The 22,923-nt window shown below is 44.0% G+C and overlaps 1 protein-coding gene across 1 annotated transcript in view; it reads left to right on the top strand.

Moving 5' to 3' along the window:
* Positions 1-22,923, top strand: part of NLRC3 (NLR family CARD domain containing 3) — a 425,619-nt gene that overhangs the window by 293,514 nt on the left and 109,182 nt on the right. Inside the window, exons 9-10 of the mRNA XM_069646866.1 lie at positions 16,469-16,552; positions 16,670-16,753. Of these exons, the coding sequence (XP_069502967.1) occupies positions 16,469-16,552; positions 16,670-16,753 (168 nt within the window). The remainder of the gene's footprint in view (positions 1-16,468; positions 16,553-16,669; positions 16,754-22,923) is intronic.

The raw sequence follows: 22,923 nt of genomic DNA on the forward strand, positions 1-22,923 counted from the left end.
AAGCTGTGGCCATTTATACCTAACCCCACTCTGATTTATTTTGGTGCCCTGTAGGGCTCCCCCCATCTCCATTACTATTTAATATCCAGCCCCTTATGACTATTGTCCATTCTTAACATTTTTAATTCCACTTGTATGCAGATGACACAAAGATCTATGCTGTTTGTCCCTTCTAGAATGCTGTTACCTTAGAAGAATGTCTTGGACAGCAATGGATGACTGTGAATAGTCTCCAGCTGAACCCTTCAAAAACCGAAGTCATGCTGTTAAGCCCGGCTTATTTACTCAAAGATCCAGTACGTACCCTACCTCCGAGATCCGTTTTGCCTTCCTATATCTTATGCCATTAAAGAGAAGAATTTGGGGTTCATCTGGGACGCTGATGTGTCTCTCACTGCCCAAATCAATGAACTATTCAGAGCTTCCATCTTTCAACTTCGACTACTCAGAAAGACCCTTCAGTTTGTTGCTAAAGAACTTCACTCTTAGTTGACGCTCTTATAAATTCTCACTTAGGCTAACCAAGCACTCTGTATGCTGATATTTCCAAGAACATGTACAAGTTACAACAGATCCAAAATGCTTCTGTGTGTTTGATCTTTAATCTCCTCAAATCTGACTCGGTTTCTACTTATCAAATTAAACTTCATTGGTGCAAGTTCAGCAGAGGATCATTTTTAAACTCCTTTGCATTATATAGACATTCATCCGTGAACCAGCCCCACCTTAACTATGCAAGAACATTTTTCTAAATCATCCCACAAGAACAGGTTGTTCTGAAGAGAAGAAGTTCAATCTTGCTTTCCTTCGTGTGGCGATAGATGCTTCTCAGTACTAGCTCCGAAACTGTGGAATCGGCTCCCGCAGGACATCCTGAACGGTTTAGGAAAAAGCTAAAAACCTACCTCTTTCAATCCTTGTCAGAGGCAGGTTTCTGCAAGGGCATCACATTGTGGCATATGCAGAATACGAAATACTCTGGCGTGGCTTCTCTCACATCTTACACTGCTGGATCCCACCTTAAATGGGCAGCAGCTTCTCTACTTGAACAGCTTGGATCCTCTGGGGAAGTCTTTTAAGCAGTGCCTGGGATCTGTGCTGATAACATGAAGAATCTGCAACGGTGTGGGACGAGTGGCAATGGAGACTCTTGCAGACAGTAGTTGGGTTGCATCAAATGATCGTGGCACCAGTGGTAGCGGTCAGACATGATCCCACGACCAGCGGGGACTGAGACTCCTATAGGCGCGGCCATGCGACATTGAGGCTAAACAGGTACAGCAGCATAGGAGACACCTGCAGACAGCATTGGGGATTTTGTAAACTTTGCACAATGGCAAACATTAAAAATGCACTCTGAGGCTAATTTTCGTGAGTCGCATAATTCGTCCATTATGTGTAAACATACACGTAGGCTAACCCCGCCAGCGAATTTTGGTTATTTGCATGGCGGAATATATAAGTGCAGGACGAAAAGCAGCGTAAAGGAGTGTACATTGCCTTTTGCCCTGCACTTTACCACTCCGGCGGGCAAATGAAGTAAACACTGTCTGACATGTACGCATGGCAGGCGGCCTTTACAATGGATCCCCAATGGATTTTTCTCCTGGCAAATAAAGCCGGCGGACCCCATAGGGATCACCAGAATTTGCGCCGGCAAAAAAATGCATGCCGGCTGAAATGCTGGAGCATTTGTAAAGTCGAGACGAAGGGAGACGGCGGAAATGCAAGTTACATCCCGCACCTCCTCTCCGCCATACAAATTGACAAAAATGAGCTGTGACATGAATGCATGAAGTAAAATCCCTTATGCAAGGCTTTGATGTCATCCATTTACGTTGCGGCTCAGTAGAAAATGAGCTACTATATACTCACTGGCATTCTCAGCGCAGGCATTTTGTGATATTAAAAAGCACAGCAAGTATGTGTGCTTTTTGCAACTTTGCGGCTAGCGCTAAATGCTTGATCCACTGGTGTGCTCCTAAAAGGTTCTCCTAATTACCATAGTGTGGTCTCTGTGGAAATTAGTGACGCTCTGCAGCATATTTTTAAAGTTTATGCTCTCGTTCCTGTGCCATTTTTTATGTGGCATAGATACCGGAGTACATGAAGCACCATAGCATAACAGTTTTTTTGATCTGTAAAAAAACAAAACGATAGGCAAGATTTTAAACTAGTGAAAAGGGTGATGGCGAGATGGCATGCGTGAAAACGCAGATACATTTTTCTCATGTAGCCTACAAAATGTTTTAAAAAATATGATTTACAACACTCTACAGACCTCTTCTGTGGTGCAAAGGGACACATGGATTTAATATGTGGCTGTGAACCTGAACATTTTCAGTGTCCAAGGGACAGCACCACTGCTGTTAAGCTGTCAGTCAATCCTAAAACACGTCATCCAGGCCAAACCAATTGCCTTTAAAATTACACATTCACCCACCCTGAAATGCGTCTCATTGGTGTGGCCCCTTTAACTGGGCCGTGTTGCCCATTTAAGAAAACGAGTCATGAATAAAAGGGGGCTCTGTGCGCACGTGCAGGTTCTACAGCAGAAGACCGAGTAAGCGGCAACCCTGTTTCAGTGTCCTCTTATTTGGTGCGTTACCCATGTGCTCAGGGCTTGACGGGGGAATCCTCGGCCTGTGTGACCACAGCCCAGAGGACCATGTGCACTGGGTGCCCCCAGTCTCAGTAACAAAGTCGGGTGATCCTGACCCAGGCTGGGTACCCCCTACAGTGTACTGTACCGCGCGATCGCAGTACAACTGGTCCAGCCGGGTGCTCTACGGCTGCTGAGAGTCCTGCTCGGATGCCCCCATAGCAGGACACTACAATTAGTGTGTATTTGTATGGAGTCCAAACAGTCTGTACTGTGCCTTCATTTAAGATAGGCCTTTTCAAAATACAGGGCAGTTCGGGAGCTCATCACAAAGCGCCACGTAGAAAGAGCAGTATCAGAGCGGATGAGTGAGAGTGGCAATGCTTAGCAAGTCCTGTTTCCGGCATCAGCACTGTTCAGGTCGGGAGTTGGAATGTTTATGCCTATGCGCCTTCCTGCATTTTTTGTTTCTTTTGTGCAGGCCAAGGCAGAAGCACAACCCCGGAGCAAGGGGAGTATTCAGTGTGGCAGGACTGTTGGGCGAATGTAGTGGCCTGTCAATGATGAAACCGATCCATGGGGTTGTTAGTGCTCTTTATTTTACTTTAGCACATGATACTGTTAACACATAATACTGATCTTCCAGCATAAAATACCATATCTATAAATGTGAATGATAATACCCTCTTGTGGATCCTATGCTCAGGAAGTATATAGTTTTAAGGCAGGAGGTTGTAGGAGAGAGCATTTGGCAGGTTGCTACTCACTCCCTGCTTTCCGGCTTGGAATGCCGTGGGTGGGAATTTCCACTCGTTTCCTTGCGGCACTTCCTCCGGTACTCCCGGTCTTAAGGTCATTTACTCTACATACCTCCTTTTGTCCGATGAAGTTGGTTCTACTCCATCACGTAGTCGGTGTACCTCTGTGTTCTTCTTCTTTCTCTCTGTGGTCAGCTGTTCTCTGGATTCTCTTGTCGTGGCAATGCAGCCCTTTCGCTGGTTCTCTCTTGCCTCATTGCATTCCTCCTGCGACTGGTTTCCCCTTGAGGGGGTGTCCCTATGTCCTCCGTCTCTGCCTGTCCTGACTGTTCTGCTATGGCCGGGTTCTCCTTGGCCAGGCTCTCCTCTTGACTTCTGTGATCTAGTGTTTCGGAGTTGTGTGCCACTTCTACCCACCTTTCATACAGGGCTACTCTCTCTAAGTTCCACCGCTTGCCATCTTGGGTGCATACATTGTTTGTCCCTCATTGCACCACTTTCAACAGTCTGCTGAACTTGGACCCCGTCTCAGGATCTCTGTGCACCATTTTAATTTTTATGAGATCTCCTTCTCGGTCTGTGCTTTGTTTGGGCTTTCTCCTTTCATCGCTATATCTCTTCATGTGTTCTTTGCTCTTCTTAACTCGCCATACCAATTCTTCCATGTCCACCCTGTTATCCTCTCTCATGCTTGCCAACCATGGTGGGACCAGGTTAGAGGCTGCCTGCGTCCCCTGAGGAGGTGGAATGGCGATATGTTTGTGACCCGATTGGGGGTGAGGCAATGCGCAGATATGTCATCCTTGACTGTACAGAGCGCTTCGAGTCTCGCTGCTTTGGCCAACTGCAACACTCCCTTAATTAATCTGTTGGTGCGTTCCACCAACCCATTTGCTTGTGGGTGATATAGGGCTGCTTTAATTTGCCCGATATTGTTCTCCTTCAGGAAACTGTCCATCTCTCTGGATATGAGTTGCACTCCATTGTCGGTGACCAGTTCTCTGGGTAATCCTTCTCTCTGAAATATGTTTTTAAGGAACTGGATCACTGTGGCTGTGGTTATGTTGGGTACAAATTTAACCTCTGTCCACTTAGATAAATAGTCCACCAGCGCTATGCCATACTTGCTCTCATGCTCCATGAGTTCCAGCGGGCCTATAAAGTCTAAGCCCAATTTTTGCCACACTCCTTCGGGCACTTCTGTGGGGTGTAGTGGCGCTTAGCTGACTTTGAGTCTCTTGTCACTAATCACACACTCATGACACCTCTCTGTCATGGCCCTTATTTCCAAGTCCGTGCCTGGCCACCAATACGCTTCCCTTACTCGCCTTCTCGTCATGTTGTTTCGAAGATGACCAGCGTGAGCTCTGCCTATGATGGTTCTTCTCATGGCTATGGGTGGAATCACTTGGTCGCCTCACATGAGCATCCCTCCATTTTCAAATATTTCATCGGACACTTTCCAGTAGGGACGCAACCCTTCTGGAATAGACCTCATCGGGCCACCCTTTTCTGACCCATTCAGTAATTTTCGTTGTGGTGACATCTTTGGCTGCTTCTTCTATCCAGTGTTTCTCGCTCATTTCAAGGAATTCCCTGCTCTTTAGGTCCGTGAGTGATGCAACGATGCATTCGTCTTGCAGAAAACTGGTTTCGTTATCTTTGCGCTGCGGGAGTCTGGACATGCAGTCCGCTTGGGCATTTTTCCATCCTGTGATGTGCTGTATTTTGTATGTGTATTCTTGCAGCATGGCGGCAATGCGAGCAAGCTGCACTATTGCTGTGCAGGTTCCTCCCTGGCTCATATGAAATCAAGTTGTGGTAGTCCCAGAGTTCCCCCCTGGCTCAGTAGGTGCACTAGGGGTTTGTGATCGGTTACCAGCCGAAATTCTGTACCCCATACGTATGTGCGGAAGTAATCCATGGCCCATGCCCATGCTAACATTTCCTTTTCAATGGTGGAGTAATTTTTTTCTGATTGTGACAGAGCCTAAGATGCAAAGGCGACAATGTGTTCTTCATGTCCCTTCTTTTGCGTGAATGTTGCTCCTATACCGTATGCGCTGGCATCTGTGGTAATCATGGTCTTCCATTGGGGATTGAAAGGTTGCAAGCAGGGCGCATGCATTAATCCTTCTTTGACATCTTCATATGCTCTGGTTTGTTTTGCATCCCCGTGGTACTCTGCGCCTTTCTTGAGTAATTCTCTCATGGGAGCAGTGGTCTCTGAGAAGTTCGGTACAAATTTTGCGTAGTATTCTCATATTCCGCCTTTCATACTTTTTGTGTTCAAGGAAAGTAATGAAGCTGGTCTGAAAATATATGTAATCATTACCTTTGTTCAATTACATCTCCATGTTTCTAGTGCATACAAAAGAACTTTCTCAACAATATATGCCTGTGCTACCCACCTTTTGTGCTGCTAGTGCCCAAATCAAATCCTGCAGTATGTCTCAATGTATGTTTTCACTGTCCCTGGAGCGGCATCATGCTACTCTCAATTGCCACGAACTGTGCCACCACACACACATGCACATATGTACACATAAACACATTTAAGCAGAAACGCTTGGAAACTAAAATATGTAAAACATAATTGATTTTATTATGTCTAAAAGCCACAAATGGTTAATTGTTTCACAACTGACATGGGGAAAACTTGAGACCTCTTTAAACTGCCCTATAAACTTTAAGTCACAGACGAGTCTTTGTGATAAACCCATGTGCTTGTAATCATTGTTTGACAAAGGTACGCGTCACGTATACATTTGCACACCGAACTACATCTGTAACACTGAAGGAGAGCTGAGATTTTTGAGAAGAGAGACCTACTCCTGTATTATTTGCCGTGTCTGCTTCAAGGGGTGCAACTATGCCAAAAGGTCAGGCACTAGGGGAGTAGACTAGCACTTCAAATGGTGGCCTTGTCTACTGCTACGGATGGAGTATCTTTCAGCTATCAGTGGGCAGTCAGCAGGGAGGTCTGAGACAACAGAATAGAAACTGTGGGCCCTCAGTTTGTGCCATGGCACAGTGTCACCTGACACAACATCACATAGCCCAACGTCCCATAACAAGTCCTGAAGTAAGAATATTGTGCATGGATATAAATAAATAAATGTGACCAAATGGATACTTCAGAAGCGAAAAGGATTGTCCCTAAATATTCAGTGATTTGTTGCAAGACATGCAAGTAATAACTTCTTCAGAATCATTCTATCTCCTACCCTAACAAGCAAGACATCTTGACACACACCTCCAGCAGAAAAACAAGATCTCGACACACAACCGTAGCAACAAAACAACAAAGATTACACAATGGAGCCTACACCACCAGAAGACACACACGTCTACACTAGATGTTCCTATGCCCCACACTAACTCACCACAGATAAACCAATTGTCTAAACACTCATGTCTAAGACAGGCGCTGCTAACAAAAGAAATGTTTTATAAAGGAAATTGATGGGCCATTGTTAAGGTGTCTTTTGTCCTGCTCATGGCAGCCCTGAAGTTGAGCATGGCCTTTCTGCAAAGGCTCTTTTTCCCAGGGCTGCCTAGTTGGGCTACTTGGAGGCTCCTGCACTCCTTATCACATCGAGGGGATTAATTCCTCGGCCTGGCGAGGGCCTTTCAACATGGCCGCCCCACGCGAACCACGGATCATCTGTTCTGGATGCCCACATCGCTAATGGGCTGGGCCTGGATTGAAGAGCTCCAGCCACCCCGAGCCAGCAGGTGATCGCCGGTCCCCTCAAGGGATGACCTACTTAAATTCTAAATCGCCACCAAAGCCCCTCTTTTTGTCACTATCCCAGGGCTGCCTGGTTGGGCTACTTGGAGGCTTCTGCGCTCCTTATCACATCAAGGGGCTTCGTTCCTTGGCTTGGCAAGGGCCTTTCAAAATGGCGGTCAGCGCGGACCACGGATCAGCTGTTCTGGATGCATGCATTGCTGATTGGCTGTGCCTGGAATGAAGAGCTCCAGCCCCCCGGAGCCAGCAGGCGAATGGTGACCCCCTCAAAAGGCCTCCATATAAGAGCCAGGACCCTCCCTGTCTGGCCCTGTTCAGTCCTGGGAGGGTCGTGAAGGGGCCCCCAGCATCTGCCGTGCTACCTGCCTGCAACTTATTTTGTTTCCTCAGAGCCTCCTCGCTTGCAGCAGCACCCATTGCCACTGGTTCCCTCCATTATCTCCTATGGGCCTCCTGGCCACTCACACCAAGTGCTGCTGGTTCACTGTTCCCTGCCAGCACCCCTCCATTTTGGCACCACCCATGTGCAGGAAGCTACAGCTACATCCTCTCACTGCTGGCTATGAACTGAGCCCCACTGCTTCCCATGTTTGTCCAATGCACATGCCTTCTACATGTGTGCATGACTTCGCAATCCAACTGCTCTCTCACTTATGCTGCACCTTTTCGTCCTCTCTGGAGCCAACTTCTGAGGCCTTTTTGTTAATCCATGTAATCTCTGCACCCCTGTAACCTTAACCTTGATGTGCCTTTAATCTATGTAGTGTATGTTCACCACTGCATTTCAGTGATTGCTCTAAAGTCGAAGCTAGGTGTGCATTTGTATCAACACATTGATTGATTCAAATGCATTTTAGTGCTTGCTCTAAATCAAATGTAGATGTGCATTTGTACCAGCGCATTGATTGATTTTTCTGCACTCTAGCTCTCCCCTAGTCTGGGTTGCTTAAAAATCTCTGCTGTCCTAGCATATTTTGTGTAAAGCACCTCCTTCATCTGGGTCTGCTTGGCTGCTAGGTCACCTGGTGCGTTTATTTGTGCACTGTGCAGTCGCTCTGTCTCTATCCCTTACCCCCCTCCATGCACCTTCCCATGGCTCTCTCCATCTTCCCTATCTACTCTGTTACTTTATCACGTATCCTATCTCTCTCACTATGTCTGGATGAAATAAGCTTAAGAAAGCTCTCCTGGACTTTAATCAAGGCCTACCTATTGGTGACACCAGTGTCAATGCTCCTTCCAGACAGAGTATCACCAACATCCTCTTCTCTGTCCCTTCCCCTGACCTCTGGAATCCCCAGCTGGCCACCACTTTCTCCTCTTCTCCCATTAATGATGGCACTAGATGGGAGGTACTCTTGGCATACTTTTCATCATCTAGATGCATCATTAATGTCTATCACGGTGGCACTATCGTGGCCCAAGGTTCTCAAACTACTCTTCTACTCCTTGACCGGTGCCTGCCCTCTCTCATCAACATCCTCCCCTCTCCTGCTACCCCTCCTTCCACCTTTCCTCTAGCCCCCCCATCAACATCGATGGGAGTACCATGCCCCTGTCGGTCTGCCACGGGAAACCTTCAAAGGTGGTAACCAGCTTCACTTAGCTACTCTGGATGCATGCTCTGCTGTCAAACAATACTCTGACGTCTGTCTCTTTCTTGAAGACTTTGACCTTGACATCTTCGCCCTTACCGAGATGTGGTTCAATGCCAGCGCTGTCACTGCTCTTGACACTCTCCTTCCTGAGGGCTACACAATCCTCTCCAAACCTAGACCCAATAGGCCTGGAGATGGAGTGGCCTTGATCTTCCCTGAGTGGGTCCCTTCTTCTATCATACCTACTCAATCCTACTCCTCTATTGAATGCCTCATCTGTACGCTTGGTTTCTCACCTACTTTCTGATGATGAACTATCAATCAAGTCATTAGAGTTATTACCAGAGGAAAAGCACCCCACAACCAAAGATAGGTTCAACTTGATACGCTCCGTGATGACAGAAGTTGCATCTATAAAGGTGCACATTAAATACAGGAAGGCAGACTTGACCAGCATCACCAAGAGACTTGATGAAGCAGAGCAGAGGATGTCACAATAGGATACACTTACATGCCCAAGAGGAGGGTCCTAAATGTCTACTTCAGAAGTTAAATAACATGGTTGAAAAACAATTGGATATTGATGCTAGGTAGAGACGTAACAACATCAAGGTCATTGGAGATCCGGAAGGAAGGGAAGGGCCAAATTTGAAGACCTGAGTGTTTCAATTGCGGTCTGAGTCCCTTGGAATAACTAATGAAGAACCCATGTAAGTGGAAAGAGCACATAGAGCATTGCACCCAAGACCTGATCCAGACAAACCCCCTTGCCACATTAAGTGCAGGTTCTTACGTTTCTCAACAAAGGAAAAGTGTTGTGGCTCATGAGAGACAAACAGCAGTTCTTTTAGATTGGAAATCAAATTGCTTTCTACCAAGATTTGTTGCAATTGGTGCTTGAGCCAAGAAAGAGATTTAAGGAAGCAAAGCTGTAATTGAGGCAATGAAAAGTGCGGTTTGCTTGGGAATTTCACACAGTCTCAATAAGATTTACTTGGAAGGGCCGTACCCACACAGCGAGATCCACAGCAGCAGTACTTACATTATATTCTGCAAGAGTACACTCCATAGAGCAGATCACATTGGAGAGAAAGCTGTGAAAACAAAGCAGAACTTATCAAGAAAAATGCCAGAGATGTTCACGAAACAGAAAAACCTACAGTTGCTACAGAACCACATAGAACTAATCTGGAGACTACCTCCCAAAATGTGTCTGAAATATGATCTTGTGGGTTATGGATTTTGGTTTGAAAATCCTATCCTGGAACATTAATCAAGTAGATAACCCCATTAAAAGAACAAAAATATTAGCCTACCTACAGAAGAAAGATGGATGCAGATGTAGTTTTCCTACAAGAGACTCATCTAGACGACAGTGAATCAGATACATTAACAAAGAGAAGGGAGGGTCAGGGAATTCATGCTTCTGCACTTAAAAAGAAAAATTGATTTTCAATATTGATGAGAGTGAATGCCCCTTTTTAAATGACACATACAAAATCAGATCAACGCAGGCACTAGTTTCTGGCCATCTGGGCCTTGAAGGGGAGGGACACCGTCCTAATAATGTCAGTTTACGAAGTGACTTACCCTTCAATCGAAAGGTCAAGTAGGGCAGGAACAGTCCATTGAAGCCAATGATTTGTTAGATATATGAAGGTATATTAACCCAAACATAAGGCACTATCCATTTCAATTACCTAGACATGAGACATTCTCTAGGCTAGACATTATTTTCATTTAAAAATTACAATTTCAGGAGGTTGTGGAGGCTGACATTTTAGCAGGCGCTTTATCAGATCATGCTCCAGCATTTTTCCATTTGCCATGATGTGGGTAAAAAGACAGGCCTCTTTGTGGAGATTTGCCTGCTATTTATTAATCAAACAAGATTAAGCGCTTTACAGGAGTATTTGTCATTAATGGACAGCTCTCTGGGGATTTGTGGTGTAAATGTGCTCACATAGTTAAAGGGAGGATAAGGCAAGGCATGCCTTACTTGAGAAAACTATTAAGAAGTTAGAAGAAGACTTTCGAGCATACCCGAAGGCAGCCATCTTGCCATCATTGAACAATGCCAAGCCAGAATTAAGTTGTTTGTACAGCTAAGGCCTCATTCTTAAACAAAAAAGTAGGTAGTACCTTCTCGCTCACGCACCATATTACACAAAAACAAGTGCCTAATCAAATACTGGAAATTAGGGTGGAATTGGGAAGCCTAGGATCAGACTCGATAGGTATTAATGAGGTGTTTAGAAAGTTCTATGAACACCTGTACATGTCTCAGGGGGGAGTCCTCTGAATGGGAGCTTGGTCAGTTTCTAGATTCACTCTCCCTTAGTTATTTGTTAATGACATGGTGAATCCTATTACAGAGGAAGAGGTGCAGTGCATGATTAAGAATGTGAAGAACAACAAAGCTCCGGACGCAGATATCTTGGGCTGGAAATTTAGAAGCTTCTGGATGGAAGGGGAGCACCTTATTTAGCAAAGCTGCTAAATAAATTCTTACAGCCAGCGGATACATTAGCAAGCAGGAAGCAGGCTAAGGTGGACTGTACTCTCGACTAACTACCGGCCCATATCCCGAATAAAAACAGATCTGAAGATTTGAACTCTAATCTAGGTAGACACAGAACAAGAACATATCAGGGAAATTATCTAGCTTCATCGCAGAGAGATCCTCCACAAATCGTATGCGTAGGCAGGCTCACATAATATCAATAGCTCAGACATTTTCTGGTAAACCCACCTTAATTTCAGTAGATCCTGAGCAGGCCTTCAACAGGCCTGGAACGGTCCTTTCTAAAGTGCACCTTAGCTGACGAATGAGACACTGTCAGCTCTCCTCTTAGCTACTGTATGCGACAATATACTACTCACATTAAAAGACCCAGAAAGAGACTTATCTAGTATAGGACATATCTCATCATAATAATAGGACAGGCTTTCAGGGTGTAAGGTTAACTGGGGGAAAACTCCCCCTTAAATTAAGGGAGGCACAAATGCTATTGCTACTGATGTCGAATTTACAAATAACAGCGAAGATGATTTACTTGTGAATAACACTGACCAGATCCATCCCAGCCATTAAATATGGATAAAGTCTGGATGGGAATTACAGATGATTTCAAGAAATGTAGTAGTTTGCCGATACTGCTCATGAGGTAGGATATGCCACTATAAGATGGTCACCCTAGTAAGAATGTTATCGCTTTAGCAGGGCCCATTGCACAATTCCATTAACATATTGCAAGAAGCTAAACTCAATGCTCGGTTTATTCCTAAAGGCAAGAAAAGAAACCTGGAGTGAAGCAAAATGTAAAAATAAAGCTAAGGGGGAGGTGAATCTACCTAATACCAAAATGAATCTGTGGGGCACTGGATTTGCACGGCTGCCAAGAGGTGCATTTGGGGAAAAAAGGTCCCTTCTGGGCCTCCTATAAGCGTTATCCACAAAAACCCAATGTTGTCAAAGGGTAACCCCAGTGTACTCTTTGGGTGTGACACAAAGGACCCCTTACCATGTATTTATATAGTAGACCATTTGATTGAAACATTCACATAGACAATTTCAGATTTTCATTTTTATTCTGCACATCAATCAATTTTGACACCCAATGAATTCAAACAAAATTCAAGAAAATTTATTAAGTTGTTTTAAAGAACAAAAACATCAAATGCATGACCTTCATCACACAACAATTTCTATTACACAAAACCTTCATAGGTATTTCTCAAAATGATTTCCCGAAATCTATCACAGTTTTACACAATATATATGTCCTTATAGTTCAACACAATGTTGTTATTCATGCATGCTGTGGTACACATTTAACTACTGTGACTCATATCCTTGTCCACCATTCATCAACCGGACAGTGTAGTTTTACTTTCAATGCCTTGTCACGTTTCAGATATCAATATATCCTTCCTTAGAGGCTAATTCATTATCTGTTTCAATATTGTATTGCTATATTACAGAATCACACTGCCCTATAAGAGAAAGATAATAATAATATGAGATTTTAAATTCACCAATTCTTCGTAGTATTATTCATTTGTAATAATCAACTCAAATCCTGGCACGATGTAGCTGACTAACCTATAGTCCTTATATCATTCACTCTGTTCCCTCTGAACCTAAACATAAATAAATAATTAAGTCATTCTGTATCATTTCCTAATCCATGCACCAAAGTGCAGTTATATGGCCTGAGACCCAACAAAGGCGTTGGTCAGGAAACTCTTCCTTATGTCATCCGGCAACCTGGGTGAACAAGGAGCGCGTCAACGCAGTTCCAGATCAGCGGTGACTTCTAGGTAATAGGATGGCTTACAGGTGCTCAATACTTGGGGATACTCAGTTCTAGGTAGTTTTTGTTGCGTGCATAAGGACGACGGGACACTCATCCAGAGAATCGGTCGGATGCCCAGCATCCGTATATATGAAGCAAGCGTTGCTATGCTAACACCCTGAGAGAACAGGGCTACAGAACGACACATGCGGCGGCCATCTTAAACAGGCATTGTCAGAAGCTATAAACAATGCTAATTCACGAGCCCACGCATGCAGGACTCCGATTGGCATCAGGGGGCCCTCCACCCCGGGTCAAAAGCTTGTTGTAGTACATACTGGATGTTGCATCCCACCTTGTACTCTTCTACCCGTCGTATTCCGTAACTCATAATTCTCACATAAATGCCGTTAGATATCTGCCACTGTCTTTAAACATATGCAGAAATTGTATCCAACTCTATTCATGCTCATAGGCCATTAGGACTAAATGGGGTATCTTGCACGCATCTTTCATTAAAGTAGACCTTAAAGCTACGGCGTCATATCGACGACGATGCTATCACCATGGCAACGCTGTGTTGTCGGTGACACTGCTATTCCTCATAGTTCGCTGTCGGAATGACCGCGCTGCTAACACTCGCCTAAGGAGCAAAGCTATGGCTGAAAGGCACAACGTTTCGTGTCCTTTGTGGGTGAAATCTCGTGCAATTTAATAGGCTATTCCTGTCTGTAGTTTTTGTAAAAATCTTAGTCCTCAGGGCACCATCCTCACAATAGACTTCTACATCTAGAAGTGTACTCTCAACATGCTCCACTCTGTGGTAAATGTAATGCGTGGATGCATGTGATCCATCATTTCAAAAAATTATATTAACTAATTTTGGGTATTCTTCCATATTCTGAAAACATCATCTATGTGGCGAGTGTACAATATCAGGTGTTTCCGCCATCTTTCTAGTGTTAAAACATGTTCTGTTTCAAGATATAGCATATATGTATTCGTATAACTGGGTGCCATGGCTGCCCTCGTGCTAGTTTCTGTAATTTGAACAAAGCGCCTACCTCCAAATCTAAAGACATTGTTTGAGAGAACCAGTTTCAACAATGTAAGAGGAAAACCCTTATCTGCTTACAGGAATGTGTTGGTAATAGCTTCTAATCCGGCTTCATGTACAATGTTTGTGTAAAGTGAAGTGACATCCATTGTAAAAAAGGATGTCCTTCCCTTGTTTGAAGCCCACTTCCGCCAATTTTGATAGAAAGTCTGTGGTGTCACGCAAAGAAGATGCACTCTCTTGTATTAATGGCTGGATAGCCTTATCCAGGTAGTGGGCTAGAGGTTCTAAAATGCTTCCCATAGCTGCAATGATCGGTCTTCCTAGCGGATCTTTCAGTCTCTTATGTATTTTTGGCAGTACGTATAATACTGGCATGATTGGATGTTCTACAAGAAAGAACGACCTTGTATGCTCTGTTATCACACCTCTGCATTGTGCCTCTTGGTGCTTACTCTCTCTGTGGGGGCAAACTAGATCTGTCTATGTTTCTCCATCACTCAGTTGTCTTTCTCTGAGATAATCCACTTTGTCCATCAATATAAAGGCACCACCCTTGTCTGGTGGCCTAAATATAATTTTTTGGTTGTCTAGCAGACCCTTCAGAGCTTGTTTTTCTCTGTCAGTGAAGTTTACTTATTTGCTCCGTTCAAATTTCAATTTTCTAATATCATCCAAGAACAGTTAGTATTGCATTTTACACTGGTGGGTAAAATTAGCTTTTCGGCTTCATTTCAAGAAATTCAGAGGGTTCTTGTTCTTCAAGCGTCTCAAAAAAGACTTTCAATTTGAGTTTCATCATCAGTTTGAAAAAAAACAATTTTCTCTTTCAAAAGAGTACTACTATATTGAGGTGCAAATGACAAGCCCTTTTGTAGGACACTTTTCTGGGACTTGGTAAACTGGTGGCTAGAGATATTTATAACTAACTCTTCCTGGCCTGTATTCTCTTTCTCTGAGTTTTTTTTTCCCCTCTCCTAATAGGCTCCTCTCTAAAAAAAAAAAATGTCACTTGCCTCTCCAGCAACTGTCGCCCCTCGCTCTCTCATGTTTTGTCCTCCTATAAGCATGAACTATTGCTCAAATACAATACAATAGATTTTGTTAATCAAGCCCTTCTTTCACGCCACCCAAATGAGATTTTGGCACACGCAACTACGATCTGGTGAGCAATTCACAAGAGAAGTGGAATAAAGCCAGGCCTAACACTAAAAGCTCTGATCTCGCATAATAATCAAATACGAATAGAGAAACAACCAATTTGGTGGCATGCATGGGGAGAGAGGGGATTTAAACACTGTTTTATTGCTCTGAACAAGGTTCTATAGACTTTTTAAAAAATATGTCAAAAAGGTGTGGTTACTGAACGCTGAAATTCTGGAAGTACCTACAATTGCAAAATTGCCTGAAAACATTAGACCCAGCCAATTCAAAGAGGTCCCAGCAAATTCTCCATTGGAGACTTATTTAGACATTTATGCCGGTGGAGAAAGCTGTTTCAATTACCTACCATTTACTGTCAGATGAAGCGGGTCCTCCACTGCCAAATCTTAATTCCCCAAAGGAGAAAGATCTGCACTGCAAATGGGGTGGGGACACTGGTAGGGAATTCTAGAAGGGTGGTTGTTAGGCCCTGCGGGCACAAGCACTTGATGCTCTTCATGTTGTGTCTTGCACCAGGCTTATTGGTACCCGTCAAGGGTAGGGGCGACCAGTCGAACCAGGGATGGGGGCACATGCTGGAGGGGTTGTGGACAAAGATGGCGCCGCTGCAATATTGGGTCTGTTGATCAGTGGATGAGATGTATTCGACTAGTGTTGGCCAATGCTAGGAAAAATAATTCAGAGCCAGTGGGATTTGATTCGTGAGGGGTTTATAATCGCTGCACAGATCTTACATTGCTAATTGAAGTCTCTGAAATTAGTTTGGCGAAAGCCACTTCCTTCATAGAATGTGTTAGGGAAATATGCGAGGGATATTTTCAGATTGTTTATTGGGTTCATGTGACTGGGGAAAAGGACACGTAGTTCTAATGGTTTCAGCATGTTGTCAAAAGCTGGAGCATTGACGGTACAACACAAAATTAATAAATAAAGTGATAACAAAATTACATTCAAATCAGTGGTTCCTCTGACTCTCAGACTTGAAAGTGGTGCTATTGTATGAGTGACGTGTTCTAAAGCAGAGGACATCACAAAACTGCCATTGAATTGTATTCGATTAGCAAACTGTCTGTTATAAATACACTGAAGTCAAACAATGATGCAATCAAAATATGTCAATAAAGTTTCTCCACTTGTCGACTGCGTTTTATCTATTGCCCTTTAGCCCATTCACAATTACCAACTCTCAATCAGATTGCTCTAATTAATTTGTTACTTTTCGTCTCTTTTCTCTTAGCCTCCAGAGCAATTCAATCAGTAACGTAGGTGTGACGGCGCTTACAGAGGCACTAAAGCAAAACAAGGCATTGCTCCACCTCAAGTGAGTTCTGACTTGGTAGTACCCCATCATGTGTTATGTCTTGAGTCTTCACTGTGTTAGTGCCGTGATGCTCCTGTTTGGTCATAGCTCCTTCTTTGTCTCTTTCCTTTCTGCCAGCCTTCGCGAAAATTCCATTGGCGTCAAAGGAGCAGTAGAGATCGCCAGTGCTCTGTCTCAGAATGACACCCTTAGGGACTTGGAGTAAGTCCATGTTGGTCTATGTATACAACTGTAAGGCTATAATGAATTGAACAGCCCTTGAACGTAGTCCCTGTAGTGGGCTTTTCTTCAAAAGGTAAAGTACACCTGTGGATGGCCATATTTGCCTGTCGGGGGAGTTTTCCCGGTATTTGGCATCTTTCATTTGCACTGTTGTTTCCAGACCAGCTCAATTGTAATGTGGCCCATTGTCCATTGTCAGTTGATTGCCATGTGTCATGAAGCCTAGATGGATCAACAAATGTGTGTTAGGGCTTTTGACAAAGTTGGGGCAAATCAGGATAAATGCAACGAAAAAATGCAGTGTCAACAATAGGGTGGCTCTTGCTTGTAATCTTTCATATATTTTGAATAGCAAATCTCATTAAGAATACCCTTCGCACTGTGAATGTTTAGTTCAGTTACTCACAGTCCTGGTGGTTTTTTAATTTTTCTTCACACTTCATTGTCTTCTGTGCCTCTAAGTCCACTTCCTTTTACCTACTTTCCAATGCCTTTATCATAGATTCCTCCTTCCTTCTCCTTGCCTCGAACTCAGCCTCATGTGTCTCTTTCCCTCTAGCCTCCTTCTGCCTCTGTGCCTCAGACGCCCTTCACCACCAACCACCCTCGCTTCTCAACTCTGACTCGTTTCACCCATTCTACTCCCGAGGAATCACAGACTCAATCCATCGGAGATGCTGCCACGTGCAGCTCTGTGGACCAAGCCGCCTTTAGGCGTCACCACCTTCTTACTTTTCATACCTGTGCTTAAGAGGGAGCCTTGTGACCCCCAGCCAACTCTCAGCCAGGAGACATAGAAACAAAAGATGCAGATCACTTCGGGGTCCTTCCTCACCATAGTTGATGTATCGCAGATGTGAGGGTATTCACTCAGACAACCAGTTAGACCCTACCCGGCTGACAACGTTAAAGAGATACACCTGTCACTGATTGAAAAAGTTGACTGACTACAACCTCAAAGAAGCTGGTGATATTGATACTGACATCCTGACATAGATGTTTTGGGTATGAAGCATATAGGCATCCATGCACGAAGCTACACAAACACTTTCGTTTTTTGCATATAGACACAAAGTAAATCCACATGACTCGCATAGTTCGAGGATTGACACACATACACAAGTATATCTTTTGCAAGATGACCAAGAGTATGTATACCAAGCTTGCTCATGCTTAATTGCGACTAACATGGAAGGCCATGAGAACAAATATGGAAGCCATAGGTGCATTAAAGCTAATGTGGAAAGCAAGGCGAACTTCAGAAAACAGGGAAAGGCTGACAGACCAATCCAGCAAAAGCATACAGACCAAGGCTTCCAGCGCAGACACTGTGTACAACCTCGCCAAGGATGGGCAGAGATGGAACATTTCCAGTCAGACTAGATAAGGCACCTGTGAGGGATACAGCCTAAACTCCTCTTAGGTACTAGCAGGAGAGCTCCATTTTGTGGTCCCTACACACGTGACCTGAATATGCAAGACAGAGCCTATTCATTTGAGGCAAACGGAGGGGAGCTGTTCCAAGGAAACCAAAGGTGGAAAGATAAAAACTATTGTACTGGCTCAAAGCCAAATATTCAGTCTCAGGGTCTGGGAGATAAGAGATGGCAACCTATTGGGAACACGCAGCATCTTCTTGATCATTCCCACTGCATTGACTAGTAGTGTTTGGCCTAGTAGCTGTCCAAGGCTCCAAGGCTGAGAAGACCCTTTCTGTCCAATCCCTAACTACCTTTCACATTTAGCACACTATGCTGCACGGACCAATTATTTCTATGCTAACCTGCAACTTTGCATTTCTGACACTTAGATGTGGTCCTAGGAAGTGCCCCCAGATATGGCTACCCCATTATTAAATCCACCCATATAGATTGTATATATAGTTTTCCCTAATTAACCAATCCCTTTCCAAGTTAGATTTTTTTAAATGTATTTTTATTGGCATTTCTTAATACATAAAGTAATTTTTGCCCCATCCCTACCCCCACCAAATGCACGAGAAACACCCCCCCAACACCCGTGTCCCTGCATGTTGCATTAAAAGAAAATAGTAATCATAAACAAACTGAGAGTCAGTCAATGCCCAGAATTCGAAGGTGCTGAGGGCAGTGTCGAATATTATAGTGACTTTGTAAGAATTTCAATACTTCTGCCCAGTTTTGCAAAGTTTTTTTTGACTGATCCCCTTGGATATTGTATGTGATCCATTCAAGTGCGACAAAGTTCCATACCCTGTATATTCATTCAGCAAAGTGCAGAGAGTTCTTAGATTTCCATTTCTGTGCTATTCCTAATAACGCAGCCAATTGGAGTAGTACATACATTTTACAGATCTCTTTCGAGCATTTTCAAATTTTTGCCTCGTGAATCTACAAAAGACTGGACTTCAGGGAGCTGGTTTTCATTTCACACCAAAATTAGTGCCAACGTGTCCCCGACTTCTGCCCAATAACCCCGCAGTTTCAGACAGCTTCACCAAATAGGCCCCAATCCCCAGTAAAACTGCATTGCCTCCAGCACTGCGCCGCAATAGTTGGTCTCATTTTATGTAGCCGGGCCGGCATATTGTGTCATTGGACTAACAGCTTGTACCAAAATTCCCTCACTTGAATTGAGCGGGTGTGTTTGGGAATATCTAACCAAAGTGCCTCCCATTCAGTTTGCGAGATATGTTTCCCCAGAGTCATCTGCCATCAAGATCTATAACACGGAGAAGTAGCGAGAGAAGCATCTGCCATAATATTATATAAATTCGAAATTAAACCCTTATTCCCTGAGTTAGCACATTTTTCAAAACATGTAAGAACTCTCATCGCCGCTTGATTAATTGGGGCGGGGGGCAAAATCTAGTGGCTGACCTGTAAATACTGAAAGTGGGTTGATTCATCTGATCCTAATTCTGTTTTGCATTGATTGAAGGGCTTGACCTCTGTGCCTTGAAACATATCTTGCAATTTCGTACATCCTGCCTGTTTCCATTTACTGAATGCCCTTGGGTCCCGGCACGGGCTGAATTGGGGATTATGGAATAGCGGAATGCAAGGTGAAGGAAATGTTGTGAAAAGGTATTTTTTGCACGCTATATACCACATTTCTTCGACTAGGCTTGTGATCAAACTCTTGTGGATATTATGGGGTCGATCCCTTTTGGAGAGCCACATTTTTTCACCAAGTTGCGGTCCTCCTATTGCCCGATCCATTTGCACCCACATTTTCTCTGACTTTGTCGCCCACCAATGTTTTACAATACGAAGTTGTGAAGCTTGATAAAAAAAAATCATATTCGGGAGACCTAATCCTCCCTTGGTCGTAGGTGTAGTTAAAACATCATACACAACCCTTAGGGATTTATTATTCCGAACAAATGAAGATATCCTTCTCTGTAACTTTTTAAAGTAGGGGGCTGGAATACACAGTGGGAGAGCCTGGAACAGATTGAGCATTTTACGGAGGATCACTATTTTTATCGTGTTGAAGCGACCAAGCCATGAAATCATCAAAGGGCCCCATTTGCGTAGTTGAACTGCTATTTCTTTCAATAATGGAGGGTAGTTGACTTTGTACATCCTTTTTAATTGCGGAAGTACTATGACGCCCAACAGTTTAATGCTATCTTGTGCCCAGCCAAATTGTGTTTGCATGCAGAGTTGCTTTACTTCCTCAGCTGGCAGAGAGAGATTTAGTATTTCGGATTTGACATGATTGATTTTTAATCCTGCCACTCCACCATCATTTTTACATTTGCGTTCAATTGAAGCTAAAGATCTTACCGGGACTGTTACAAACAACAGCATATCGTCTGCATATGCCAGGATTTTGTGTAGGATTCCGCAAAAAATGATCCCAGATATATCATTCATTAGGCGTATTTTAGCTAAGAACGGTTCCAGACATGTGGCGTATAAAAGCAGTGACATGAGGCATCTCTGCTTGGCCCCTCTTTGAAGCAAAAAAGGTGGGGAAAGCTGTCTATTAGTAGGCAGGCAATCGGCTTGTTATAATTTACTTACATTTTTTCCAAAAACTTTGGGCCAAAGCTCATCTTTGTTAGTGTTAAGAATAGAACCCCCCCCCCCGCCCGCCACACCTTTTCCAAAATCTGACCAATTCTTCTGATATTATTATGGCTCTGCCTTTGCTTTATGAAACCAGATTGATCTGGATGTATAATTACGGGAAGCAGGGAATCAAGCCTGTTCGCCAACATTTTGGAATATATTTTTGCATCAATATTTATAAGGGCTATAGAGTGGTAGGAGCCACATCTAGTAGGGTCTTTCCAGAGTTTTGTAAAAATAACTATTTTTGCCTCTTCCATTATAAGGGAAATATGCCGTGAGCTACGGAATGCGTTGTACAAGTTCACTAATTTCGGGATCAATACCTTCTGAAATATCTTGTAGAATTGGGCAGTAAAACCATCCGGGCCAGGAGATTTATTCGGGGGAAGGGAATTTATAACCTTAAGTATTTCCTCTGCTGTAATATCTCCTTCTAAGGTCTCCCGATCTTCCGGTGTTATTTGGGGAAGGTCAATTGCTTTTAAATATGCCACTTGATTCCCTTGATCTGGACATTCTGACCGATATAAATCAAAGTAAAAGGTGTGAAATTGCGATATGATGTGTAGTGTTTCCGTGACTAAATCCCTGGAGAGGGTTTGGCTGGATTGAACTGTTTGAGAGGATATTTTCTGGCACAGTTGTCTGGATAGCAAGCGGTATGCCCTATTGGCTTTAACATAATACTTTTGTCCAAGATATAGTAGTGAAGTTTTAGCTTTTCTTGCTCGAAGTAAATTTATTTGCCAGCCACCATTCTATATAACCTTTGGATAGCAGGAACCGTATTAGTCTGCATTTTCTTCATTGTTTGTTTTAATTCAAACTCTAATTCCTCCTCTAAGGATATTCTTTGTTTGCGTCTGTATGCCACTTCCGCTATAAGAGCTCCGCGAAGTGTCGCTTTAAACGCATTCCATGTTACATTTACTGAAATATCTGACTGAACATTCAACTCAGTGCCAGCCTTTGCTGTATCAGAGTACTCCAATTTACCCCGAAAGGTGAAGCTTTATTTCTCCACACCCTAAGTAAATATATCGCCCCTTTCTCCTTTGGGCTGAGCCCTGAGTATTAAATAGGGCGTGGGCACTTGAAGTGTCCTAAAGTCCTTCTATCTGCTACTTAAAACCCACCTTCAGTCTCAGTTTATTAGTAGGCCCTTTGTTATTTCCTTGCTTTCAAACTATGAGAGTAGAATATGCCTGCTATGACTTCCCACTCACCCGCCGGGCTTTAAACGCTCTTCCATCAAATCCTTCAAGGTAAGCCTCTGAACCGTGCGCAGCTGTCTTGAACGCTAAGCTGTAATCCACTTGAAGATTCCAGGGAAAGCTATTATGAAAGTTCGGCAACCTCTGAATCTGCCAGTCAAATCCCTAGGGGGGAGTGATCCTTGCTTTGTGTCCGTCGGCCCACCACCTCCTCCAACTGGCAATCCAAACTCTGCTGCATCAGCCCGGGAGCTAGTCTGGGGCAAGGACGCAGCCACCCTGCCAAATGCAGCAACCCTCAAGCCACTCCCCACCTGAGGCACCGTTTCCAGCTTCCTTGTGCCGTCCAGTGCGGTCGCCCAGCTTCCCTTCGGGTTGGATGTGCCTGGGGGTTGGGGGCCCTACTGCTAAATCACCCCAATCGGGTAATTAATTGTAGGGACGGCTGGCAATCGGTACCTTGGGTCGCAGGAGCACGCTGCACGTCTTCAAATTGCGGCGGCCATCTTGGAATCCCCTGTTAGGTTTTTGGGATGTAACTTGTTTCTGTGACGTCACTAGCAGTTAAAACCGAGTGGCACACGTTTGTGGGACAAGTGCTCTTGGAGACTTTATGCTGTTCAAGTGTCAATTCTTGTAATTTTGATTGATAATAAAGATAGTAACTTTGCCCTGTAGTTGAGCCTTCAGTTCTTGCGGCTCGGAATTGTTGGGGCCCAGGTATCTTCTTTCTGGCAATCTGGTAGCTGCTAAGAGTGCCCCTGAACTTCCCTCATGTAACAATTCTCTGTTGGTCGCCTGCAGCAACCATGCTACGTGGAATGCTGCTGGCCAGACCCTACTCGCATTCAGAGGGACAGTAGGATATCTAGCT

This window comes from Ambystoma mexicanum, chromosome 2q (genome assembly GCF_040938575.1).
Source record: "Ambystoma mexicanum isolate Mex_15411 chromosome 2q, UKY_AmexF1_1, whole genome shotgun sequence".
In the NCBI taxonomy this organism is placed as follows: Eukaryota; Metazoa; Chordata; class Amphibia; order Caudata; family Ambystomatidae; genus Ambystoma; species Ambystoma mexicanum.